This window comes from Ornithorhynchus anatinus, chromosome 10 (genome assembly GCF_004115215.2).
Source record: "Ornithorhynchus anatinus isolate Pmale09 chromosome 10, mOrnAna1.pri.v4, whole genome shotgun sequence".
Lineage (NCBI taxonomy): Eukaryota > Metazoa > Chordata > Mammalia > Monotremata > Ornithorhynchidae > Ornithorhynchus > Ornithorhynchus anatinus.
Genome location: NC_041737.1, coordinates 32,058,111 through 32,081,339, shown reverse-complemented (window position 1 = coordinate 32,081,339; position 23,229 = coordinate 32,058,111). Strand labels below are relative to the sequence as shown.

Here is a 23,229-nt window from a genome sequence, read left to right as displayed (position 1 = left end):
GGGAGAGGGTTCCCGGATCCAGAGGACTAGGCCCCGGGCTGTTGAGCGGCGGGGCCTGGAGGAAGATGAGGTGGGAACCGCTTAACCGGCAATCCCTCGAACACCGAGCCCACGGCTAGCTTATGACAAAATATGCTTTATTGTTAAAACGGCTTGGGCTTCCGAGAAACTCCTGAGCCCCCGCTACCAACACGCCCTCTCGTAACGGAGCCCACCGGCCAGCAGCGCACCTCCCCTCCCACCACCCCGCGCCCCTCCCCGCAGCCGCCGGGCCCCAGAGTTCGTCCGTCGCTGGGCCGGGCCGCTGGGCCTCCTCTCCGGCCCTCGCCCTACCCGGGCGGCCCCTCCTCGGACCCGCGGGCCGGTGACCCACCGACCCTGCCCCATAGCCAGCTCTGCCCATCCGGGCTGCCATCCCTGAAGCTCCATTCCCTTAGTAGCAGCCGCAGTTCTGGGGAGGAGAGGGGGGCTGGGGAAGGGGCGACGGGGGTCGGGGGGTGGGGGGGGGGGCGAGTCCCCATTCCCCGAGAGTTGGTATCAGGGCAAGTGGCATTCTCCTGGGAGTCCTCTGACAGGGCCCGTCACCAGAGAGACCCCTCAACCGCCCCCCAGAGCGGGAAACGCCGCTCTTGGCAACCCCCGGCCCCTCCAGCGCGGGAGGCACGTCCCCTCACGGCTTCTGAGACCCGGTCAGGCCTGCGCTTCCCCCACGACATCCGAGACCCCCATCAGGCCGGTGCCCGGGCCCAGCTCTGTCCCAGGGCCGGGCTGTGGGACGGGGGAGGCTTCTTCCCGGCCCTCCGGCCGGCGCATGGCTCCCGGCCCGGCGGCCAGCCTCCGAAGCCATGCGTGTCCGCCCGGCGGCCCGTCGTCTCCTCGCCTGCCCACCGTCTAGGTATTTTTAGCATCTCGGGGAGAGGCACTCGCCCGGTTGATGACAGAGGGATTATCCGATGCCCGGGGAAGGGAGCCGGGGCGGGGGAGCGACTCGGACGGCGTGGCAGGTGAAATGTCAGGCGGGGGGGTCGTGCGGGATGATAGTCCAAGCCCCCCCGCCCCCGGGGAAGCGAGTTCAGTGCCATCCGCTCCTCTCCCTCCCTCGCTTCCAGTTTGAGGCCGAGAGGATCGAGCGGCCCGGAGCCCGGTCGGGGTGGCAAATGGGGAGCAGTGAGAGCGCGCCGGCTGGCCCGCCGCCCCCGGGGAACATCCCTTCCCCTCTGCCCGCCGCCCCGGCCGAGTCCTTCAAGTCTTTCGTCTTGCGGCGGGCCGGGCCGGGGCCGGGAGGGGGCCCGCGCTTCTGTCGCCCTCGCTGGCGGGGACGAGGCGCGGGGGGAGGGAGGGAGGGAGGGGGGGCCGGGAAACCGAGGCCGGGCCCCCGGATCCCTTCGACGGGCCGCGCGATCCACTCGCCCAGGCCCTCTCCAGGGAGGCGAGGGAGTCGGACGGTCAGATCCGGGGCTCTTTTCCGGGAAGGACCCGAAGGAGGGGAAGAGGGCAGGGCGGAGGAGGGGGAGGGCGCCGACGGCACCGCGGGGCCGAGGGGCCCAGGCGGAGACCTGGGGTCGGGTGGCACCCCACGAACACACCCTCACGTCCCCAGAAGCGCGCCCCCCTCTCTCCCCGGACCGACGGCGAATAAATAAGGGCGGGGAGGGTCCGACGGGGCGTCCACCGACGGCTCCCCGGCGGGGCCGCCCGGAGGCCGGGGCCGTCGGGGCGGGGGGCGGCCCCGGCTCACCAGGCGGTCGGGGTGGGCTGGCGGCAGAGGATCCGGCGGAACGCTTTGCGGAAGTCCTGGTTGAAGACGGTGTAGATGACGGGGTTGAGGGAGCTGTTGCAGTAGCCGATCCAGAAGAAGAACTGGAAGAGGCCGTGGGGGACCTTGCAGCGCTGGGGGCAGACGGCGCCCAGGCTGTAGCTGAAGAAGAAGGGGAACCAGCAGAGGACGAAGACGCCGATGACCACGGCCAGCACGAAGGTGAAGCGCTTCTCCCGGTTGAGCTGGGTCCGACGCCTCCAGGGCGGCCGGCCCCGGGGGGAGGCCGCGGCCCGGCCCGGGCCGGTGGTCAGCGGCGGGGCGCCCCGCGGGGGTGCGGGGGAGGAGGGCGAGGAGCGGGCCGGACGCCCCGCGGGCTGCCCTTCCTCCTCCTCCTCCTCCTCCTCCATCTCCCCCATCTCTGGACCTTCCTCCCTCTCCTCCTCCTCCTCCTCCTCCTCCTCCTCCTCCTCGGCCCCCGGGGGAGGCGGCTGGCGGCCCCCGCCCTCCTGCCCCCCACCTTCGGGGCTGAGCGGGAAGGTCCGGGCGGGAGGGGGGGCCGGGGGTCGGGGGTCGGGGGGCCGCCGCCCCTTCTCTGCCTCCCCGTCCTCCGGGATGGCGGGCCGCCCGTTGGGCTCCAGGGTCTCGGGGTCCGGGGCGGGCGGAGGGTCGGGCCGGCCGAGGGGCCCGTCGGCGGGGGGCCCGTCCGAGCCGGCCCCGGGGGCCCCGTCCGAGCCGGTCCCGGGGGCCCCGTCCGAGCCCGCCCCGGGGGGCCCGTGGGCGGGGGGCCCGTCGGCGGGAGGCCGCCCGGCCCGCGGGCCGGGCCGGTTGCGGCGCTTGGCGATGAAGTAGATGCGCAGGTAGACGAGGATCATGATGAGGCAGGGGGCGAAGAAGGAGCCGATGCTGGACGCCAGGATGTACCAGGCCTCGTCGTTGAGCTTGCACTGCGGCCGGCCGGGCACCCGCGGGCCCTTGTCCCCCTTGTAGACGAGCGGGGGCAGCGAGATGAAGGCCGCGATGAGCCAGACGGTGAGGATGGCGGCCTTGATCCGCCGCGGGGTCCGCTTGGAGTTGTACTCCAGGGCCCGGCTGACCGACCAGTAGCGGTCCAGGCTGATGGCGCACAGGTGCACGATGGACGAGGTGCAGAAGAGCACGTCCAGCGCCAGGTACACCTCGCACCAGGTGTGTCGGAAGTACCAGTAGCCCAGCAGCTCGTTGGCCAGCGAGAAGGGGATGATGAGCGTGGCCACCAGGATGTCGGCCGCGGCCAGCGACACCAGGAACAGGTTCTGGGGGGCCCGCAGCGAGCGGCTGGTCAGCACGGCCACGATGACCAGGGCGTTGCCGAAGATGGTGAAGAGGATGAGGAAGGTGATGACGGCCGCGATGGCCGCCGTGGCCTGCGCCGAGTAGGGGTCCGGGGCCATGGCTCCCGACCCCGGCCGGGGGAGCGGGGAGGGGGGCGGGGGGGGGGGGGGCGGCCCGGCCGGCGGCCTTCCCGGAGGCGGCGGCCCGGGGACTAGGCGGGGGCCCGCGGGGACGGGCCGGGGGCGGCCCGGGGCCGGGGGAGGAGCGCGGGTCCCATGGCCGCCGGGCCCGGGGGCGACGGAGGAGGAGGGGGCGTCGCCCGCCGGAGCCCCGGGAGGACCGACCCCCGGGGCGGGGGGCGACGGAGCCCGGGTGGCCGGGAGAGGGGCCGCGGCCGGCCGCCGCCGCCCTACATCACCCCGCGGGGCGCGGACGCGGGCCGGGGGTCTCCGTCCGCTTCTCGCCGGGGAAGTTTAGCCAAGTTGCAGCGGCCGCCTTCCCCCGCTCCCGGCCCGCACGCCGCCGCCGCCGGGCCCCGGCCGGGGCTCTCCTCGGCCGGCGGCCCGAGGGGGGCGGAGGGGGCCGGGGGCGGCGCCGCAAGGGACGCCGACACACACGCGCGCCCTCCCGCAGCCCGCAAAGCCCGCAAGATCCACCTCCCCCCACCGCCCGGCTCCCCCGGCTCCCCCGGCTCCGGCCAGCCGGGCAGGCGAGCGGGGAGGCGGCTCGGCTGGGCGCGGAGGGACGGGGAGGAGGCGACGGGAGGGGAGGGGAGGGACCGAGGAGGGGAGGGACCGACGGGCGGACCGACGGACAGGCGGGCGGGGTCGAGGGGGGAAGGGGATGGGATGGGGTGGGATGGGATGGGATGGGATGGGATGGGATGGGATGGGATGGGGGCCAGCGGATGGAAGACTGGGAAGGGGGGCGGCCGAGCCCCCTCCCTCCCTCCGAGGTCTCCCCGGCCCGGCCTCCTCGCCCCGCCCTTTTCGGAGGGGGGACCCGACGGCTCCGGGGGGGCGGTCTCAGGCCCGGGATGGAGCGGGACGGGCGGGGCCGGGAGGGGGTCGCCCGCCGCGGGGGCGGAGGTTCTCGCCCGTCCCCCGGGGCCGGTCCCCGGCGCCCTCCGCCGCCTCCGGATCCCCCACCACGCGTCCCGCCTCAGTTTACCCCCGGGGCGCCAGGGCGGGGCCGCGCAGCCGGCCTTCCCCGCCGCACGCGCGGGCGTGCCCTCCGCGGAGCGGGAAGGCGGGAGCTTGAGTCCCGCACCCAGCTCCTACATCCCCCCCCACCGACCCCGTCTCAGTCTCCGGCTGCTGCCCCGGGCCCCTTAAACGGAGGTGGGCGGTGGGAGCCGGAGCCCCCCAGGGCGGCTGCTCCTTTATCCTCCGCGCCCCGGCCCCCTCCCGCCGCTCGGCGTTTCGCCGTCTTTTGGAAAGGAGGGACCCACTCAGTACCGCGGCGGTTTTTACCGAGCACTCGGGTGGGCAGATCACCGTACTGAGCACTGGGAGAAGCGCACCGCGACCGAGGCGATAGCCGCAGTCCCGCTCCCCACTGCCACCTGGTTAAGAAGAAATGAGACGGTGAGCCGCCGGGCACGGGCTCCCCAGAGCGGGGTGGGGGATGAGGGGCGACCGTAAGGAAGAGCGAGTGGACCTGTGCTACGTGCGACCCACCTCCCTGGCCACGTCCCCGTCCAATTTGAGGAGAAAGCGGGAGCTGAGATCTCTCTTGACCCACCCTTGCCTTCCCACCCCCACACCGGACCCGTTTCTTTTTTCTCAGTAGGTCCCAGCAGCGGGGAGCAGACTCTCGCCGAACCCAGGCCCAAAATCCTATTTACGTCATCCCACCGGCGGCTCGGGCCCGCTTTCAGTCGTACTTACTGAGCGCTTATTGTGACCGGACACTTGGGAGAGTACGGTGCAACAGAGGCGGTAGACGTGTTCCCTGACCCCAGTGAGCGTACGGTCGAGGGGGAGACAGACACTGACATAAATAAATGGTACAGATACGTAGCTAAGTGGCGTGGGGCTGAGGGAGGAATGAATAGAGGAAACACGTCAAAGAGCAAGGGTGAGGCTGAAGGGAGTGGGAGAAGAGGAAACGGCTTAGTCAGAGAAGGCCTCTCGGCGTCGATGTGCCTTGGATAAGGCTCTGAAGGGGTGGGGGAAAGGACCGATTGTCGGATACGAAGAGGGAGGTCGTCCCGGACCAGAGGCGGGACGTGGGCGAGAGGTCGACGGGGTAGGGGTAACGGCGAGTAGGTTGGCATCGGAGGAGTGAAGCATGCAGGCTGGACTCAGGTAGGAAAGCGGTGAGGTAAAGCAGTATGGGCCAAAATGATCGAGTGCTTTAAAGCCGACGGTAAGGAGTTTGTTTTAACGGAGAAGCGGATGGGAAACTGCCGGAGGTGCTTGAGGAGTGGGGCCGGGGGCGGTGGGAACAGGGACTGAGCATTTTTGTAGAAAAATGATCCGGGCAGCAGAGTGAGGCGTGGACTGGAGTTAGGAGAGATAGGAGGCAGGGAGGTGAGCGCGAGGAGTTTGAAACAGTAATCGATAAGTGTTGGGATTAACGTGGAAGCGGTTTGGAAAGGGGAGGTTTTTAGCAATATTCTGAAGTTTGAACCGTCAAGCTTCCGTGACGGATTGAATACGTGGGTTAACCGAAAGAGATGGGTTGAGGAGAACACCAAGATTATGGGCTTGTGCGACAGGGAGGATGATGGCACTGCCTAAACCGCATGGAAAGTCAGGGGGAAGGGCAGGAAGATAAGGAGTTCTGTTTCGGATGTGTTAAATTTGAAGTGTCGGCAGGAAGCAGGAAAGCAACCTGGCAGAGTGGTTTTAGTCCGAGGCCCCCGTGGGCTGGGCTTTAATCCGGGCCGCCGTCCTCGTCCTTCCCCAAGTGCCCGGCCCAGTGCCCGGGTCAAAGTTAATGGAGAGGGAGCTGCCAGCTGGGGAGGGAGGGGGGAAAAGAGATCAAGCGAGAGGTGACTCCCCGTGGGCAGGGTGCAGAAGGGGAGGATGACGGCGGGGGCAGGACAGGGAGCGGAGCTCTGGCCCGTCTGGCCGGGAACTAGAGGATGGGGCCCTCCAGAGAGCCAGACGGGCTGCGCCACGTTACTGAACTCTCTCTGATGCTTCCTGTGGCCCAAAAATGAGATTATCCAAGCTGCCTATTTAGAGTCCCGGGTCCTACCAGGGCATCCTTTTCAGATATTAATCCTCCAAGCCCAGAGGAACACCTCTGCACCCCACTGGGGAGGAAGAAGCCTGCTGAGCACAGCCCCCTCCCCTAAGTGTCGTATGCCCTCTGACACTTAGGTGAATAAGGAAGGGGGAGCGGAAAGAGGGGGGGAGGGCGGCTCCCAGCCTCCACCTCAACAGTGGCACTGCAAAAGGAAGGCCGGGCAGAGGGGCAGTCCCAGCCGGGCATTTTCCCGCCACTCACGGAGGTAGCCAAGAGCGCTCTAGGGGAAGAGGGAATTTGGACATTCTCTCGTGAAGGGACAGCGGCCACCTGTGAAGGCTCGCGGGTGCCCCTGGCCACTCTCCCTCACGGCAACCCTTTTACCTCCCCCATCCCCACCTCCCCCACCTTCGACACAGACGCCTGCCCTCCCCGGCTCTGCTCCGTTCCCGCTCCGCCCGGAGTGAGAAAGCTGGTCGGCTTTCACCCAGGCCTTAAAAACGGATACTTCCACACCGCCCCGCGGCAGCTCACTGTATCCAAGTAATCGTTTATTTGGGATGTCGCGAGACATTCAGGAAGCTGTTGGTTTCTCGCCATCCTTCGATCAGTGGTAGCCACAGATAGACAAGTCGTCAATGGCTACAAAGGCACCCTCTTCTGGGCCTATGACTCCTTCCACCATCACCTGCAAGAGAAGGCACGTGTGGGTGTGTGAGGGGAGGCGAGAAGACCCCTCCCTGCTCCGCCAGGCATATCAGGGAGACCCCTGAAGCCTCTATGTTGAGAGGCGGCGTGGCCTAGTGGCAAGAGCACGGGCTTGGGAGTCAGAGGACGGGGGTTCTAATGCCGGCTCCGCCACTTGTCCGCTGTGTGACCTCGGGCAAGTCACTTAACCTCTCTGTGCCTGTTCCCTCATCTGTAAAATGGGGATTAAGACTGTAGGCCCCAGGCGGGACAAACTGATTACCTTGTGTCCACCCAGCGCTTAAAACGGTGCTTGACGCGCGCGCGTAGTAAGCACTTAAATACTATAATCATCATCATTAATTATAACAAGGGATTCCCTTCCCCCTCAACTCGGGAAAGGGGGAGGGAGAGGGACAAGGCAGGGAACAGAGTATGGATAAAGCAGTGGGGACCTGGAACTCTGCCCAGGTCTTATCTTATCCCAGCTCCAGCCCAAAGCCTCAACGTCTAATCTCTTGCCAGGCACCCTGGCCTTCAGAGTCGCCTGCCACATCCGGGCCACCCACCCATCAAGGGAAGGTTCTCACCTGAATCTTCCGAGAGGCCAGCAACTCCACTTCCACCCAATTCCAGGGCGAGCGGTCACATCCTGTGCTGGTCCAGAGTGGGTGCCAGCCAGGGAGAGATTTAAAGCGGAGGTACAGATTAACGGTGCCTGGGAAGAAAAGGGCCAAGCCCGGAGAATGGTTGAGAAGCGGTGGGTTCTGCAGGGAAAACAGTCTACGGGCGCCTGCCTGGGGAGGGACAAGGCAGGCCCGAGCTCTGCTCCACTCTCCACCAGGCTCACGCTACAGCCCTGGGCCTCATCACCTCTTTCCCTCTGTCCCTCCCTCCCCGAGCCCGTGTTAGCTGTCACGTCGAACAGGCTGAGAGACCTCCCTCAAAGGGACAACAGCCCCGAAGAGTAAGGCGGGGAGCCAGGCTCTTACCCCTCACTTAAGAGAGCGGGGAGAACCGAGCTTGCTGAGAGAACCCCTAGAGAACTTATTTTCCCCAACTTTAACCTCAAGCCAGCCGCTGGCTCCAGAACCAGGTCCCCAAAGGTTCCTGAGCTGGGCCCAAGCTCTCAGGAGCCACCGGGCTCACGCCTAGCTCCGACTCCCACTCTGAGAGACACCTACCCACGTTGGGGCACAGGGGACCGTGCCAGAACCGGATCCATCTGGCACCAGAGAGGAGGGGACTGATCAGGGCAGCGTGGCGGACCGCTCTTCGCTCTGGAGCCGGGTTCCTCAGGGAGAGGTGGTGTCCTGCCATGGGGGGGGAAGAGGGGAAGGAGCTTGCAGAACCAGAGACCGTGAAGGCTGCCCGGAGAAGTCGAGCTCAAAAGACTTCAGAGGGAGCCACGCTAATGAGGAAGCCAGGGGTCGATAGCCCGGCGTGAGCTCTCGGGGACCGTTCTACTGCTGGAATGAGACGAATGACACCCAGTCCTGCGGTCTGCAGACCGGCCACGGATGCGACTCAGACAAGCCAGCAATGGGCCTTCCCCAACTCTCGTGGAGCCCCTTGGGGAGCCACTGTCAACGCTCACCTGGTAGGCCCCGTGGTCTGGGGGGTCAAAGAGGGTAATGAACATAGCAGCCCTACCATATTAGTTTGGAGGGATCTAAGGCTGACACCTAGCTGGCTCCAAAGTTTGCCTTGCCCCTCCCTGCCACCTAGATCCCTCCTCTAGTGCCCACGTTGTAGCTCTGAATTAGAGCACCGCCACAGACTCCTAGGCCTCCCGGCGGGCTGGGAGCCGAGCCCCCGCGAGCCCAGGGCTCTTGCAGCCAGGCTCTGCGCACAGTAAGCACTCAGTAAAAATGCCATTGACCGATTGATTGCAATTCTTAGATCTCTTCAAGACGCACGTCCCAGGAAGTCAGTCGGTCAATCAAATTGATTGAGCACTCGCCGTCGGCAGAGTTCCGTACCCTGCTTCGGAGAGTACACTATGGCTATGTTTAGGACACAGTCCCCACGCACGACGAGCTTACAGTCTAGAGGAAGAGCTCGCTTTCCCGGCGAGGGCACGGCGGCACCAGGTCATGCCGGCAATCAGTGGCCGGGAAGGAGGGTACCTGCTTACCTCCGGGGAAGGCGCAGGGAGCTTCCACAGAGAGGCCGTCTCCCCGGGCCAGGCCGTGCCCGGTGCGTGTCCAGTTGGAATCCGCTGCCTCGCTCTGCTGCCAGCCACACAAGTCAATCTCGAAGTCACAGAGCCAGTCCCGAGGCAGAGGGTGCCCCCCAGATGTCAGGGGCGGGGACCCCAAGAGACGGGGGCAGAGCCTAGCCGGGCACGGGGAAGCCGTCGGAGAGACTCCTAGGGGCTTAGGGGTCTCAGACCTTGGGGGCGGCATGGGATCCCGGGGGCCCCGGTGGGCCCTGCCCCCGGGGAGATGCGACAGAGACGTCCGTCCCGGGGGCACCCCCGGAACTCCAGGAGCCACGGTCCCCGTGGAGGTCGGATGCCCAGCTTGTCCTTGCAGGGAGAGGTTGAGGCATCCTGCTGCAAGAGGGCACTGCCGGGGAGCCCCAAGGGGAGGTTTCGGGGCGTCGACTCTATCCCCGAGCCCGGCTTCTAGCCGAAGAGGACGGCTCCTCTTGTCTGGCCGCGTGGAGCTCACCCAAAGGGTCTGAGGCTCGGCGGCCTCCAAGCCCCGCTGCTGCTCAGCTAGGCTTCCCCCTAGGGCCCTCCAAGCCACTCCCGCACCCCTAGGCAGAGCAGTTCTCCGTCCCCGGGGACCCGGAGCCTCCCCTCCCCGGAAGAGTGGGAGCAGAACTGCCGGTTGTCGTCTTTGCCCTGAGACTTCTGTAGAAGCAGAAGCAGCGTGGGCTGACTCAGCTGCCTTAGTGAGGGGTAGGGTCTCTGGGAGGATCGAGGGTGCGGGGGAGTAGGGGAAGAGGGCTGGAGGGGAGTATGTGGCAGAGGAAGCTGGTGGGATGCCTGGGGTCAATGGGGAAGCCAGTCCCCTTTCCCAGAACCCTGGGGTTCCCCCTGCCCCTCGCTCAGTAAGCTGGGCTTTGGCAGATGGACCCAGAGAGTACGCAGGTGCCAGCAGGCCTCCGCCCCGTGCTGTGGGCACAGCGCCCAGGGACGGGCTAGCCCCAGCAGGAAGGAGCTCGGCGGCTGGGCCTCGGCCTCCTCCACCAGACCGGCTCGAATCCCCTTCTGGGGCTGGCCGTATAGGGTGAGGGAGCCGGCTTCCCCTGGCGGAGGCCGCCGAGGAGGTGGCGGCGGCTGGGCGGCCTTGGCTCCGGGTTCTGGGCCCCAGGAAAAGCCTGAGCTCTCGGCCGGAGGAGCCGGGGGCCTGGGGAGGACCCTTGGCCTCTGCTCGACCTCGGCTTTGCTCCGCCTTCAGCTTGGCCGGGCCCCCGCTAGCCCGCGGCTCCCCGACCCCCACGCTGGGGGAAACAACTGGGAACGGCAGTCCGGGGTCGAGACTGGCAACCACAACTCCTGACCGGGGACCGGGTTCTGCCTCGGCCTCCCTGGCCAGAGCACGTGCCAACCAACTGCTCACAGTCCTCAGGCCTCTGCCTTCTGGAGCCGGAGGAGCCGTTCGGCCCGGGCCGAAGGGGGTCCCGTCTCCGGCCCGAGGGGCCGGCGGCAAGGCTGGGCTCCCCGTGGCGGCCGTGGGAGGGCCCGAGGGGGAGGCCCGTGTCTCCCTGCTAGGGCTTGTCGCTCCCCCCACGGCATCCCCCAGCAGGGAGGAAGCGGCCCCGCTAGCCAACTGAACGATCGACTCTCCCTTCTGCCTGGAAGGAGCTCTGGGCCGCAGACTCGACGGCCCCACGGGCACAAGCCCGCTGCTCTGTACGGCCCCAGTCCGGAGGGCTGGGGGCTCAGACACCCTAGCCTTGGAAGGAACCTCTCTTCCCCAGAGGAAGGCCCTGGGCCTCCCTCCCATTTCTTGAGAGCCGGTAGGCCCCGTCCCTCCCAGACTGTCCGGGGCTGGTGTCCCGGCCGAGGGGAGCGTCCCTGGGCGGTGGGACTCTGTCTCGGCAGGGGCGGGGACTCCGCTCAGAGGACCAGGAAGTAGGATTGGGCCTGCTGGGTGACACGCGGGGCCATCTTCTGAGCCTGGAGCTTTAGGCTGGAGGGGCCAGCTCCCTCCATCTGATCCCAGGACCACCCCCGACCCCCAAGGGGGTAGCTTTGGTCCTGAGGTCAGCAGAGTGGCTCCTGTCCTTTGATTAACCCGAGTCTCCCACCTAGGAGAGATGGGGTGGGGAGGCCGCCTCTGGGTCTCTCCCCAGCCCCGGAGTCTTGCCGGGGCATCTCCCACTGGAGCGTGGGGGCCTCTGGTCCCAGCACCCTCAGGGGACAGGCTGGGCTTTACGGTATAGACTCCCTCTGCACCCTCTGGTAGGGACAGGCTGGCAGCCAAGGGGCCAGCCTCTTCCTCTTCCAGGCCACTGGGGTCAGAGACCCTTTGGGATGCGATTTCTGTCGGCGAAGGGTGGGAGAGGCTCCCATTTTCACCCTTTCGGAGCCTCCCCACCCCTGGGACAGAGGTCCAGGGCTGGCCAGTCCCAAAGGAGGCACTCCCAGGAGACAGGGTCTCCACCCCCCTTGTTCCTGGGGGCAGGGCAGGGGGGCTCCCCTCCAGGGGCTGCAAGGGACTGGAGGTCCCGGAGTCAGGGAACGCTCCTGGAGGGAGGGCAGGGGTCGTCCTGAAGCTGCCCGCGGGGCCTGCTCCCCAAAGGGGGTGGCGTGTCTGCCGCCCAACCTCTCTTTCTGCCGGGACCGCCCCCTCAGTCGAGGGGAGGGGGACCCCGCTCTCCACAGAGACCAGCACAGGCCCCAGCCCCTCACTGCCAGGGACCAGGGGGTCAGCCGTGGGGGTGACAGGGGGCAGGTGGCCGGGCCCAGGAGCCCTCTCGGGGCTGAAGCCGATGGGCGAGGAGGGGGCAGGGGAGGAGCCCAGCGCAGCAAGGTGGGAGTCCACTGCCTCTACTGTCGAGCTCTCCGGGGCAGGGGGCCGGGTGGACCCTTCCTCCCTAGGACCCTCCCTGGTTCTGTCAGTCACAGCCCCCTCCCCTGGCCCGGAGGGGCTCAGACTACTGTCAGCAGCGATTCCCACGGAGGTGACGGAGGGGGTCTCTGCTTGGACCCTCCCCCTCTCACGCAGAGCCGCGTCCATGGCCCTCGGCCCCCTGGACCTTTTGATGCCGTTGTGCCGGTTCCCTAAGCAGAAGACAAGTCGGCGGTTGGGAGGGGAGACAGAGGGGCGTCAGGGCTGTCCCCCCGCCCGCCCCTCCCCAAGGCACCTCCTTCCTTTTCCCACCCTCCTACCGGCCACTTCCAACCCGGTCCGGCTGCACGTGTACAGCTGGTTGACTCTGGCGATATCGGAGCTGCTCAGGTACCGCCGCTGACCAATGGAGACCTCAGACCCTGCCAGAGGCGTGATGGTGGGCAAGCCCCTGGCGCTGAAGGCGAACCTGAGGGGTGGAGAGGGGAGACAGGGTTCTGGGTGGGGGCTGCACAGGGAGCAGCACCCGAGCTGGGCCAGGTGCAGGAGCCACCCCAGGGAGCGAGAGGTGACCCGAGCCAGCGGGTGGGACGTAAGGCCCGGAACCAGGCTTCTGGTTCCAGTTCACTGTTCTGCCAGACAAGTGGGTTAACCTCTCCGGGACTGAGTTTTCTCATCTGAGGAATGGGGACGACGATACCGGGAGGACAAAAAAAAAAAAAAAAAAAAAATCAAAGATACAACGTTTACTCACCTCGTTGTCCCACTCGTCAGTACTCGTTTCCCAATGCCAGAACAAAGGAAGCACCCTCCTTCTCTTCTTACCCTTGCTTGCTTGCTCACTCAAGAGCCTGTGCCCGGACCCCTCTCCTTCTACCCTGGAGTTCACTCATCTGAGGAGCACTGACCCTAGCCGTCCTCAAAACAGGCACTTTTCAAAGAAAATCCGGTTACCTGAGCCCAGCTCCTCTCTCTACCCTGGTGTCACGGATTGCAAAAATAGAGTTTTGATTTCCACTTCAAAAAGCGGGGTGAGAAGAGGGATTATGCGGTGGAAGCAGTTACTTGAGTGAATCTGGTAGGCTACATGACAGGGCTTTGGGGACCTAGGGAAAAAGCGCAGAGCGGGGACGGTTCTCACCTCCCATAATGCATCACAGATGAGTAGTCATAGGCCACCACCATATTGCTGCTCTGAGATTTGACAAAGTTGATTTCGAAGCCTGAAAGACAGCGGTGGGGTGGCACAGATCGGCCCAGGTGGGTCGTCTCCCTTCCTCTGCTCCTGCCACCCCTCCCAGCCTGGGATCTTTACAGTTGGAGAAATTGAGACAATTGCTTAAGGAGAGCGTGTCGGGGTTGCTTGCTCAACCTGCCCACCCCCCCAACTCCAGCCTTCTCTGTAAGGGCAGTCTGAGCCCACTGAGGCTATTGCCGCCAAGGGTCAGGGGTTGGCGGCGGGGAGGCGGCCTGGAAGGGGACCAGAAGCAACAGGCCAGACTCACCCGGCATGATCTCACTCCAGGAGATGTCGATGTAGCGATCGCGGTCGGCCCGTGAGTGCTCGTGCCAGAAGCCCATCACGTGCATAAGCTCGTGCAGCACGATGCCCTTGCCCCTCTGGAGGCACAGCGGAGCCAAGGAGACCACCTGCATGCCCCCGCTGCGCCCCACGCTGGAATAGCACCTGTGGCATAGGGAGAAGGGGGAATCCAATGGTCAGCGAGCCAGGCCCCTGCCCTCAGAGCCCACCTCCAGCCCAGCTGGGAGAAGGCAGGTGGGTCCCGCTGGCTCCCCACTTGGAGGGGACACACACACACACACACACACCGCCGGGGCCAGCAGCATCTCCTTCCTCTTCCCAGGACTGGAGCCTGGTATCCCAGCCGCTCTCCTGGAGCTATCTGGCTCTGATCTACCACGCGCCCCACCACATACAGCCTCCTGACGTGGCTAGGGCCCCGGGCAGACCAGTGGATGAAAGAAAACATCACACACCCACTGGCCTCCTGGCAGGGAGCTCTGGACTCCAGCAGCCAGTCACTCTCATTCTGAGGCAGACCCTCCCCTAGAGGAAAGGGGTCTTATGTGGAGGTGGGGGGGGGGGTGGGGGGGGGAGAAAGGGGAGGGGACGGGTGGCAGGAGAGAAGGGAAGCACATCCATCCAGACAGTTTGTTGGGTGGTACTTACCCAGCCAGGGGTGTGATGGAGACAAAGTCACTCTCATTTGTGCGTGGAACAAATCTAACACAAGTCAACTGCTCAAAGTCGGTGAAGGCCTCCAGGATGACAGCCCGGTGGGACTGGTCTGAAAAGGGTGGCAGGGGAGTGGGTTCAGGAGAGCCCTGCCTGGGGAATGCCCCGAGGAGCCCTACAATTCCACTCCTTCACCCCCTCCCCACCTGCAGCCCCGCCTGCCCGTGACGCCAAGCGAGAAAGCCCTCAACGTGCCAACTCCGTGCCCTCCCCAGATCATTTCAGACCATTGCATGCCCTGAAGTGCTGCCAGCCTGGTGGGTGAGGCCCTCAACCCGACCCCAACCCCTGCCAGCTTGGGGCTAAAGTGGAAGGAACCCAGTTATTTGCCCTGGGCTGGTTTTGGAATGGGAGTCCCGCTTGAGGGCCGTGCTGGGACTTTCCCCTGAAAGGAGTCCCAGAAACCTCTCTCTGCTTGCAGAGGCCCCGCAAGGCTTACGGAAATCCTGCGAGAGGAAAGCACAGAAACCCGGGGCAGGAGAGCTGTGGGGTTCAGAGACCTAGGGACAGCGATGCTGAGCAAGGGCAGAAGCATCTGGAGAGGTGGCCACCAGGGCTTGGGGGAGGAAAGATAGATGCTACCCTGTTCCCCGCCCACTTAGATCACAACAAGAATGTGCGTGGTACTTTGTTTTCTCCAGCCACTTTCATGGCAATTCTCTCATTTTTTCCCTCTCCCTTAGGGCTAGGGATTAACTCCATTTAACAGATGAGGAAACAGACAAATTGGTTAAATCGTTTGCCTCAAGTTACAGAAGGCTGCTGAGGAGCAGCATGGACTCGTGGACACAGCGCGGGCCTGGGAATCAGAAAGGAGGACTTGGAATCTAATCCTGGCTCTACTACTGCTCAGCAGTGTGCCCTGGGCAAGTCACTTCCCTTCTCTGTGCCTCGGTTACTTCATCTGTAAAATGGGGATTAAGACTGAGCCCCTAGGGGAACACGGACTGGGTCCGACCCGATTAGCTTGTACCTCAGGACAATGCCCGGCACAGAGTAAAGTGCTTAAGTACCAATTAAAAAGAAAAGCCAGAAGTGGGTGGAAAACCCAGGTCTCAAAGCTCCCAACATCCCCCGCTCCTGCCTCCTGGAAGACCCTCCTCCAACCTTCCCTCACTCACCATACTTGCCGGACAGGCGGTAGGGAATCTGCACCATCCCATCTTTCACTGGCCACTTGGAGCTGAAGGCAGAATACATCCGGAAAGGGCTCTGCACAAAGGAACGGAGAGGGGAGTGAGAACCAGGCAGACCCTCGCGGAGCCTCGGTATGGCCCAGGCTCCAGGAATGGACTCCCTCTAGGCTGGTCGCTGCAAGCCAAGCACCTCTCACCCTAAGCAGACACCTATCAGGTGGCTGCCAGCCCTCAGAGGGCTGGCGCCTGCAGCCCAGAGACCTACCTGAGCCTAGTCAGGGGTGGGGAAGAGTGAGGAGTGGAGGGGAACAGAGAGCGGAGCAGACAGCCAGGAGAAGAGGGACAGTGCCCTGTGCCCTCGGGTCAGGGAAGCAGAGTTGCCCCGTAATTCCACTCTTTCACCACCCTCTCCTCCACTCTCCATCCGCACCTCCCCCAGCTGCACATGACGCCAAGCGAGAAAGCCGGTCAGAGTGTCTATTTCATACCCTCCCCAGACCACCTCATGCACTGAAATGCTCCCAGCCTGGTGAGGTGACACCCTCAGTCTGACCCCAACCCCTCACCAGCCTGGGGAAAAAAGAGAAGGAAGCCCAGGTCTTTGCCCAGGCCTGGTTTGGGAACAGGAGTCATGCTTGAGGTCATTCTGGGACTTTCCCTTGAGAGAAGCCCCAGAAATCTCTCTCTCTGCTTGCAGAGGTCCTGCGGGGCTGGCAGAAACCCTGGGAAGGGAAAACCCGAAAACCAATTCCCTGAAATTCACCCTCCAAGTCCTTACCCTCTCCCTCTGCCCCACAACGAGGGCCAAGCTGGGCTGAGGCCTCTAAAATCCCTGAATTTGCCTGGCCTGGCTTTACAACTTAGGTAGGAAAGTGATGGAAAGAAGAGGTTAAAAAGATCATAATCCACAGGTAACCCCAGGGTAGCCAGAGTAGAAACCCTAGGTTGACAGTGTGGTCAAGTGGATAGAGCTTGGGACTGGGAGTCAAAGACCTGGGTTCTAGTCCCAGCTCTGCCACTTGCGTGCTATGTGACCTGGGGCAAGTCACTTCACTTCTCTGTGCCTCAGTTACCTCATCTGTAAAATGGGGATTTTACATGTGGGACAGGGACTGTCTCCAACCTGATCACCTTGTATCTGCCCCGGCACTTAGAACAGCGCCTGACATATATTAAGCCCTTAAATTTGATTTTTAAAAAACCAACTAAAAAATCAGGGGAAATGCCAGAGAGCAAACAAGCCAACCACAGGTAGCACAAACCTCGCAAGAACGTCTGACAGAGTAAAAGATTAGAGGAAACAGAATCCATCCTCTAAGGAAGGGGACAAGGGTGCCCAAGTGCAGAGGGCAGGGAACCCATGGATCCGGGAAGATCAAATGCCAACAGGAAGTTAGGAAGGCAGAAAAGGAATGCTGAATACTATTATCATCATTATTATTACGTACTCAAGGACGTAAAGACAACGCAAAGAGGCTCAGGGAATTCTTTAGCCTGGTCTTTCCTGAGGTTAGAGATTCCCATATCCCAGTATTGATTTTTTATAAACTGTGTCTAACCTAACTTGTATCTATCCCAGTCCTTGGAACAGTGCTTGACACATAGTAAGCACATAATAAAATAATGTTAATCCAGGGGAATCGAATCATTTTATAGTGATCGTATAGCAGGTTTTAAGGCAGACTGGAATCAGCTCCTTGAGACCAGGTAGCAGCTGCCTAGAACTCCTAGAGCACAGGCCTGGAAATCAGAAGACCTGAGTTCTAATCCAATCTCCGACATTCATCTGCTGTGTGACTTTGGGCAAGTTACCTAATTATTTGTGTCTCAGTTACCTCACCCGTAAAATAGGGATTAAGACCGAGCCTCACATGGAACAGTCTATGTCTTACCTGATTATCTTCTACCTACCTCGGTGTTCAATACAGTGCCTGGCATATAGTAAGCGTTATTTTTTAAAAACGGAACTTGAGGTGCAGAAGAGTTGAGGGATGGGTGGCAAGGGGCTGTAACCCATCATTACAAAGAGCCGCTGCATCAAAGGAGTAGCCCATCTCTAGTAGATCTGTGACCTTTAAGAGGTAGTCTGCAAGTGAGCTGGGAATTACAGGCCAGTGAATGTCCCAGCCTGGCACGTGGATAGAATCAGCTTCTCAGACAGCTCCGATTCCCATCTCTCTTCTCCTCGACACTCACCGTCTTGATGATGTCACCTTCGATCAAGAAGCCACTCTCAGGGTTTTCTTCAGGGTTGAATACTACAGAGGAGAAAAAAAAACCAAAGAAAAATGAGAAAAATGGACTTTCCTCCCTTCCTAATGGTGGTCCTCAGGTTCAGGAGCCCCCAGAACTGGGCCCAGCACTGTTCGTCAGCTTCTGGCTGACTCGATCTCCCAGAGAAGAGAGCTGGCCCCTGCTGTTTGCCCTGCCCCTCCTCTACCTCCCTCCCTGAGCCAGGAAGACGCAGCCAACTAGCATACAGGCTTGGCTCCCGCCTGGGAGCCTCAGGGCCAGGGCAGGCCCCACTCAGCTCTCCCAAACCCATGTAATTTATTTATATTAATGTCTGTCTCCCCGTCTCTACACTCTAAGAGTGTTGTGGGCAGGAAATGTGTCTATTGTTGTATCGTACTCTCCCGTACAGTGCTCTGCACACAGTAAGCGTTTGACAGATACAATTGACTGGCACAGTCCGAGGTCAGTCGGCACTCATGCCTCTATCTAGGCGACTTCTGCACTGTTTCAAGTATCAGACACAAGCTTTTTCTCCAGGTCCCATTGCCTCTTGCTCTGAGACGTTTCCATCTGGGTATCACATGGCATCTAACGCTCAGAGTACCTAGAGCTGAATTCATCTTCCCTTCCAAATCCACTTCTCTCCAGGGCTTGACACCTACCATCTTGGCACGATCCTTAACTCCTCCCTCCCTTTCAACTCTCATATTCAGTCTGTGGGTTTTTCATCTATACACTTCCAAGATCTGCCCCTTCTCCATCCAATAGGCCCCCACCCTGGTCAGGGTACTCTTCCAATCTTGTCCCGGCTACTGCATCAATCTCCTCACTTCTGACCCTCTGGCTACAGTCTCCCCCTTCTCCAACCCATATTTCATCTTACTGCCCAGCTCATTTTTCTAAAATGCCATTCTGCATTTTTCTCCCTACCCCTTAAAAACCTCCAACCCAGTCCTCGCCGCATCACTGACTTCAAGAAATGAAATCAGCTCTCGTTCCTCTTCTCCAATTAAACCCCAGCACATACGCTGTTCCTCTCAAGCCAACCCGCTTACTCTGTCTTGTTCATGCCTCTCTCAATTCCAACCCTTTGAAAGATAGCAAGATTTCAGAGGAGGGGGAAGGATGGGGATTGTGAAGAAGATTTGGAAATGATCTACATGAGGGTGCAGTGGAAGCCAGGAGAGTTAGATGAGGTCCCTAGTAAAGTGAGTGCAAATTGAAAAGAGGATTCAGAGTGAGTTTTGAGGGACGCCTAAAGATAGCAGGGTGAAAGGGAGACTGAGAAGGAGTGGCCAGAGAAGAGAAGGAACCAGGAAGGAACTGTTGATGAAAGCAGGGTTAGTGTTTCCAGGAGAAGGGGGTGGTCCTTGAAGTTAAAGCCATGTGCAAAGCTTAGAAGGATTAGGATAGAGTAGAGCCCATTCATTATATGGGTCAAAGAGGGCATCATTGGTGACCTTGGAGTGTGAGTTCAGTTGGAGTCAGGGAGATGGAAGCAAAATTGTAGTTGTTCAAAAAGGGAGTTAGAGGGAAAGAAGGGAAGGCAGCAGGAAGATATAAGCTGTCTGAGGCATTCGTACAGAAGAGGAAGCTAAGAGATGTAAAAATTGTGGGCAGCAGTGGGATCACAGGGAAGATGTGGGCATGTTGGAAGGCAGAGAGAGAAAGGAGCCCTGAGAGAGATTGAGTTAGAGATTGAGAGAGAGAGAGAAGGCACCCAGGAGGGGAAGAAGAGAGGTACAAGGATTTCTAGAAGGTGAGCAGGGGTGGGATCGCAGGTACAAGTACAGGGGTAGATTTCATAAGCAGGCTGGAGAACAAGAAAAGTAAGAGGGGATGGTGTCAACTTTGTTAAAGTAGGTGGCAAGATGGGGGTAATGGGCAGGTGATGGGGATTAAAGGAGAGAGTTAAAGGTATGGATTAATTAGTGGGGCCAGTAGGCACCGGAGTCAACAAAGGAGGAGAAGTCATGTTGCCAAGTGGATAAGTAGCAATAGTATTCATTATGCACTTACTGAGTGCAGAGCACTGTGCTAAGCACCTGGAAAATGCATAGATGAGATATAGACACGGTCCCCGGCCCTCTTGGGGCTCACAATCTTAGAAAATACAACGGGAGAGAGGAAAGGAGGCAGACACAAAGAGTGATGAAAAAATAGCTCGCAAGTACACAAGATAAGGAGAAATATATAAGACAAATTCAGCTGGGGACCATAGCTAGAGAAGCAGAATTTGAGTCTCCTCATGGTTCAGAGTTCGGGACACACATGCAGTCACAGCTGCCTCTAGAGCAGCCCCCAATCTTGCTAGGGTTTTATGGAGGCCTCATGCTATCGCTGCTTTTCTCTTTCCCTCCCGGAGGGTGGGAGGGATAGAGTCTCCTCATCTGTGCGGAAGAAAGCCGGGGCTGGTTCCCAGAGAGTAACATGGAGGAGTGGGGAGGTTAAGGAGGGAGGGTGGGGTGGAGTGGGGGGGGGGGGGGTGGCGGGTGGGAAATATAATGAAGACACAGCTGTAGGTGATCTCTCCTGGCTCAGCACACAGAAAGCATGTTGGGAGCAAGGACCCTCGATCTGAACTCGGTAAGGGCTTGGTAAATACGAGTGATTGATGGGTGGGAGGGGAGGGAGGAGGCCGTTACTGGTTGTCTTCTCAGCTGGGGTGCACAAGGCAGGACAGAATGGATTTGAAGTAGCTTAGGTCAGCCCGCCACCTGGATTTCTACCAACAGTACAAACACAAAAGAGCCTCGTCTCCAAAGCTTATCTGAAAGCTCCCTCTCCTCCCTCGACCCACGTCTTCTCCCTAGGGCAACTACTATCTCCACACCCGCCGCTACTCAGAGCGCTTGTTTACTTATACTGTGAGTCCAGTGTGGGACAGGGACTGTGTCTGACCTGACTGACGTATCTACTTAGAACAGTGCTTGAGGCTTAACAAATCCCATAATTATCAGAAATACGCTACTGAGCATTTATGGAGCCACATATTCACCTTTAAATTCTCATCTATCTGTAATTTATTTGGTGCCTGTCTCCCCATTTCAGGGTAAGCCATTTCACGGCAAGGATGGGATCTTCTAGCTCTACTGTTCTCTCCGAAGACCTCAGGACAATATGGAGACTACCGTCGGACAGGGCCTGTTTCTCTGCCCCACCCCCTCCCGGGCTATCAGCTGCAGCCCACGGCACGGCACATGAAGCCCACCTCCCCCCAGCCGCACCCGAACACGGAGAGTCTCACCATGGTTGATAGCGGGAATGTCCCAGTCACGGGGGTCCAGCGTCCCACTGACTGTGGGGTCTCCCAGGAGCCCGGTGGCACTGTCTCTTGATGGGGTCGCAGTCAGCAGCTCTGCCAGGGCCACACCTGTTACAATCATAGTCTCAAAATGCCCAGCTGGGGTCAATCCCACAGGAGAGACAACTGACAGCACCACAGACCCTAGTCTCTCCCCAAGAGACCTTCAGCTTTCCCAGGGGCCCCCAGCCCCTCTTTCCTCCCTCCTACTTAGACTGTGTCTGACATGATTGACTTGTAGCTACCCCAGCACTTGATATAAAAAATACTAATAATATTAATAGCAAATTCTGGGTTGGAAGCCACCTGGCCAAGCGGATAGAGCACAGGCCTGGGATTCGGGAAGTCACGGGTTCTATTTCTGGCTCCACCACTGCCCATTGTGTAACCTTGGACTAGTCGCTTTACTTTTCTATGCCTCAGTTACCTCATGTATAAAATGGGGATTGTGAGCATAGAATGGGACGAGGACCTTGTCCAACCCTTTTTGCTTATATGCCCCCCCAGTGCTTAGTACAGTGCCTAGCACGTAGTAAGCACTCAAATACCACAATTATTATGATGATTCTTGATCTTCTCCAGCCATCTGGTCTTCAGGCCAGAACGCAGCTCAACTGGGAGCCTACACCTTCCCCAGACGTGGATCCGTCTGTTCAGAAGCCACAACCGGGTGTTCTGACCCAGATTAAGTCCCCCAGCTCCTCGGACAGAGAGCGGTAGGTGTCGTCCGCCCATCCAGAGCTCAGAGAGGCCTGGGAACACCTGCCCAGCAGCCACTCTGGGCAGAAGAGGCAGGGCAGTTGCAGGTTTATGAGTCTCGGGCAGTCATGAAGCACCTTCTCACACACAGTGTTGACAGGGCTCAAAAGGAGGTACGAGCTCTGCCTTCAGGGGCTAATCCTGAGAAACAAACATGTGCATGCTCACCCATACCTGCATAAACTCCCCCTGAGCAACTTCAGTCAACTCTGTTGATGCAAAGCTCTGGCCCAGGTCTCTGGAGGGGGGAATTGGATCTAATTGACTTGTGTCTACTCCAGTGCATAGAGCAGTGCTTGACCCAGAGTAAGTGCTTAACAAATACCACCGAAAACCTCCCCAGAACATCCCCCAGAGCCCTGAAGATATCCACCCACCCACTACTCCCTACTTCCAAAACACAAAGAGAGAAGGGTAGGACATGGTCACCTGCCTCACAGTGTTCAATCTTTCTACCTCTGAGCTGCAAGAAGTTTCCTTCCCTCCCTGGTCAGAGAAGCAGACAGAGGACACAAGCCTCTGGGTTGGTTCCCTGATGCTTCTGTCACAAGATCTCAACAGCTTTTCTCCTGTACGAAAAGCTTTGCTCGTCCTGCCCACGCTCGCAGGCTCTTAGAAAGAAAGAGAGTGGTCTGGGGGTCCTGGCTAAAGCAGAACAGGCCCACGGCTATGTGGGGCCTCCCTCCAAGGGGTCGACCCTGCCTCACACTGACTGCAAACCCTGGGAGGGATCCAACTCGCTGCTACTCAGATCGATTCAGATCCTTCTGCCTCTAGCCCGTGAGCCCAACCCATATGAACATATCTCTGAAGCACTTTCAGCCCTCCAGGGGCCCTGGTGCCCCACCAACCCCACTGTTAAGCCCGGGGGGGAAGGGCAGACACATCTGAGGATCAGATGGGCAGCAGAAATTACCTCCTAAAAACTGGAGCAGGCCCAGCACCAAAGGCCCAGAGCAGGAGACACCTCCCATCCTGGGGAGAGGTGCCCAACCACCCAGAGCCCTCCAGGACCAGCTCTCCCGTCCTTCTCCGAGGCCCCACCCAGCAAGCAAGGAGGGAAGGCGGAAGAGGGCAAATAAATACCTTCTTAGAAGCCACGCCCCCTCCCCCCCCCCCCCCCCCAGACCGTTAGTTAAAGGGAGCCTGGGCTGCTCACCTGAATAGGATCTCCAGATTATAGGTCTTTAAACCCAAACAGACTTCAGGCTCATCCATTGTTGAAGGGACTTGGTTCAGGGCTCCCCGGGCATTTACTGAGCACCTGCTGGGGCCAGAAAGCTGTCCTGTGGCGGATACTCACTGGCTTCTAGTAGGGCTGAGTGGCCAGAAGACCTAAATTCTAATTCTGGTTCCACCACTTGCCTGTTTGTGACTTTGGGCAAATCACTTAACTTCTCTGTGCCTCGCTTTCCTCATCTGTAAAGTGGGGATTCAATCCCTGGTCCCCCTCTTCGTCGGACTCTGAGTCCCTTGGGGAACAGAGATTTTTATGTGACTCGATTACCTTTTATCTACTCCGTGACGTAGTACAGTGCCTTTACACTGTAAGCTTG

General features: G+C 60.6%; 2 protein-coding genes across 2 annotated transcripts; both read right to left on the bottom strand.

The window, feature by feature from the left end:
• Positions 1 to 506: 506 nt before the first annotated feature.
• ADRA2B (adrenoceptor alpha 2B) lies at positions 507 to 3,192 on the bottom strand. The gene has a single exon (XM_001514881.4). It carries the CDS (start codon positions 3,187 to 3,189, stop codon positions 1,735 to 1,737), a length of 1,455 nt encoding a protein of 484 aa, XP_001514931.3. The 5' UTR covers positions 3,190 to 3,192; the 3' UTR covers positions 507 to 1,734.
• Positions 3,193 to 6,798: 3,606 nt separating this feature from the next.
• ASTL (astacin like metalloendopeptidase) lies at positions 6,799 to 22,716 on the bottom strand. Its single transcript, XM_029072980.2, has 12 exons — positions 22,590 to 22,716; positions 20,858 to 20,983; positions 17,572 to 17,633; positions 15,361 to 15,451; positions 14,174 to 14,291; positions 13,488 to 13,669; positions 13,124 to 13,205; positions 12,303 to 12,451; positions 9,093 to 12,194; positions 8,140 to 8,268; positions 7,546 to 7,673; positions 6,799 to 6,956 (listed from the first exon to the last, which is right to left on the bottom strand). Exons 1-12 carry the CDS (start codon positions 22,645 to 22,647, stop codon positions 6,876 to 6,878), a joined length of 4,308 nt encoding a protein of 1,435 aa, XP_028928813.1. The 5' UTR covers positions 22,648 to 22,716; the 3' UTR covers positions 6,799 to 6,875.
• Positions 22,717 to 23,229: the final 513 nt, after the last annotated feature.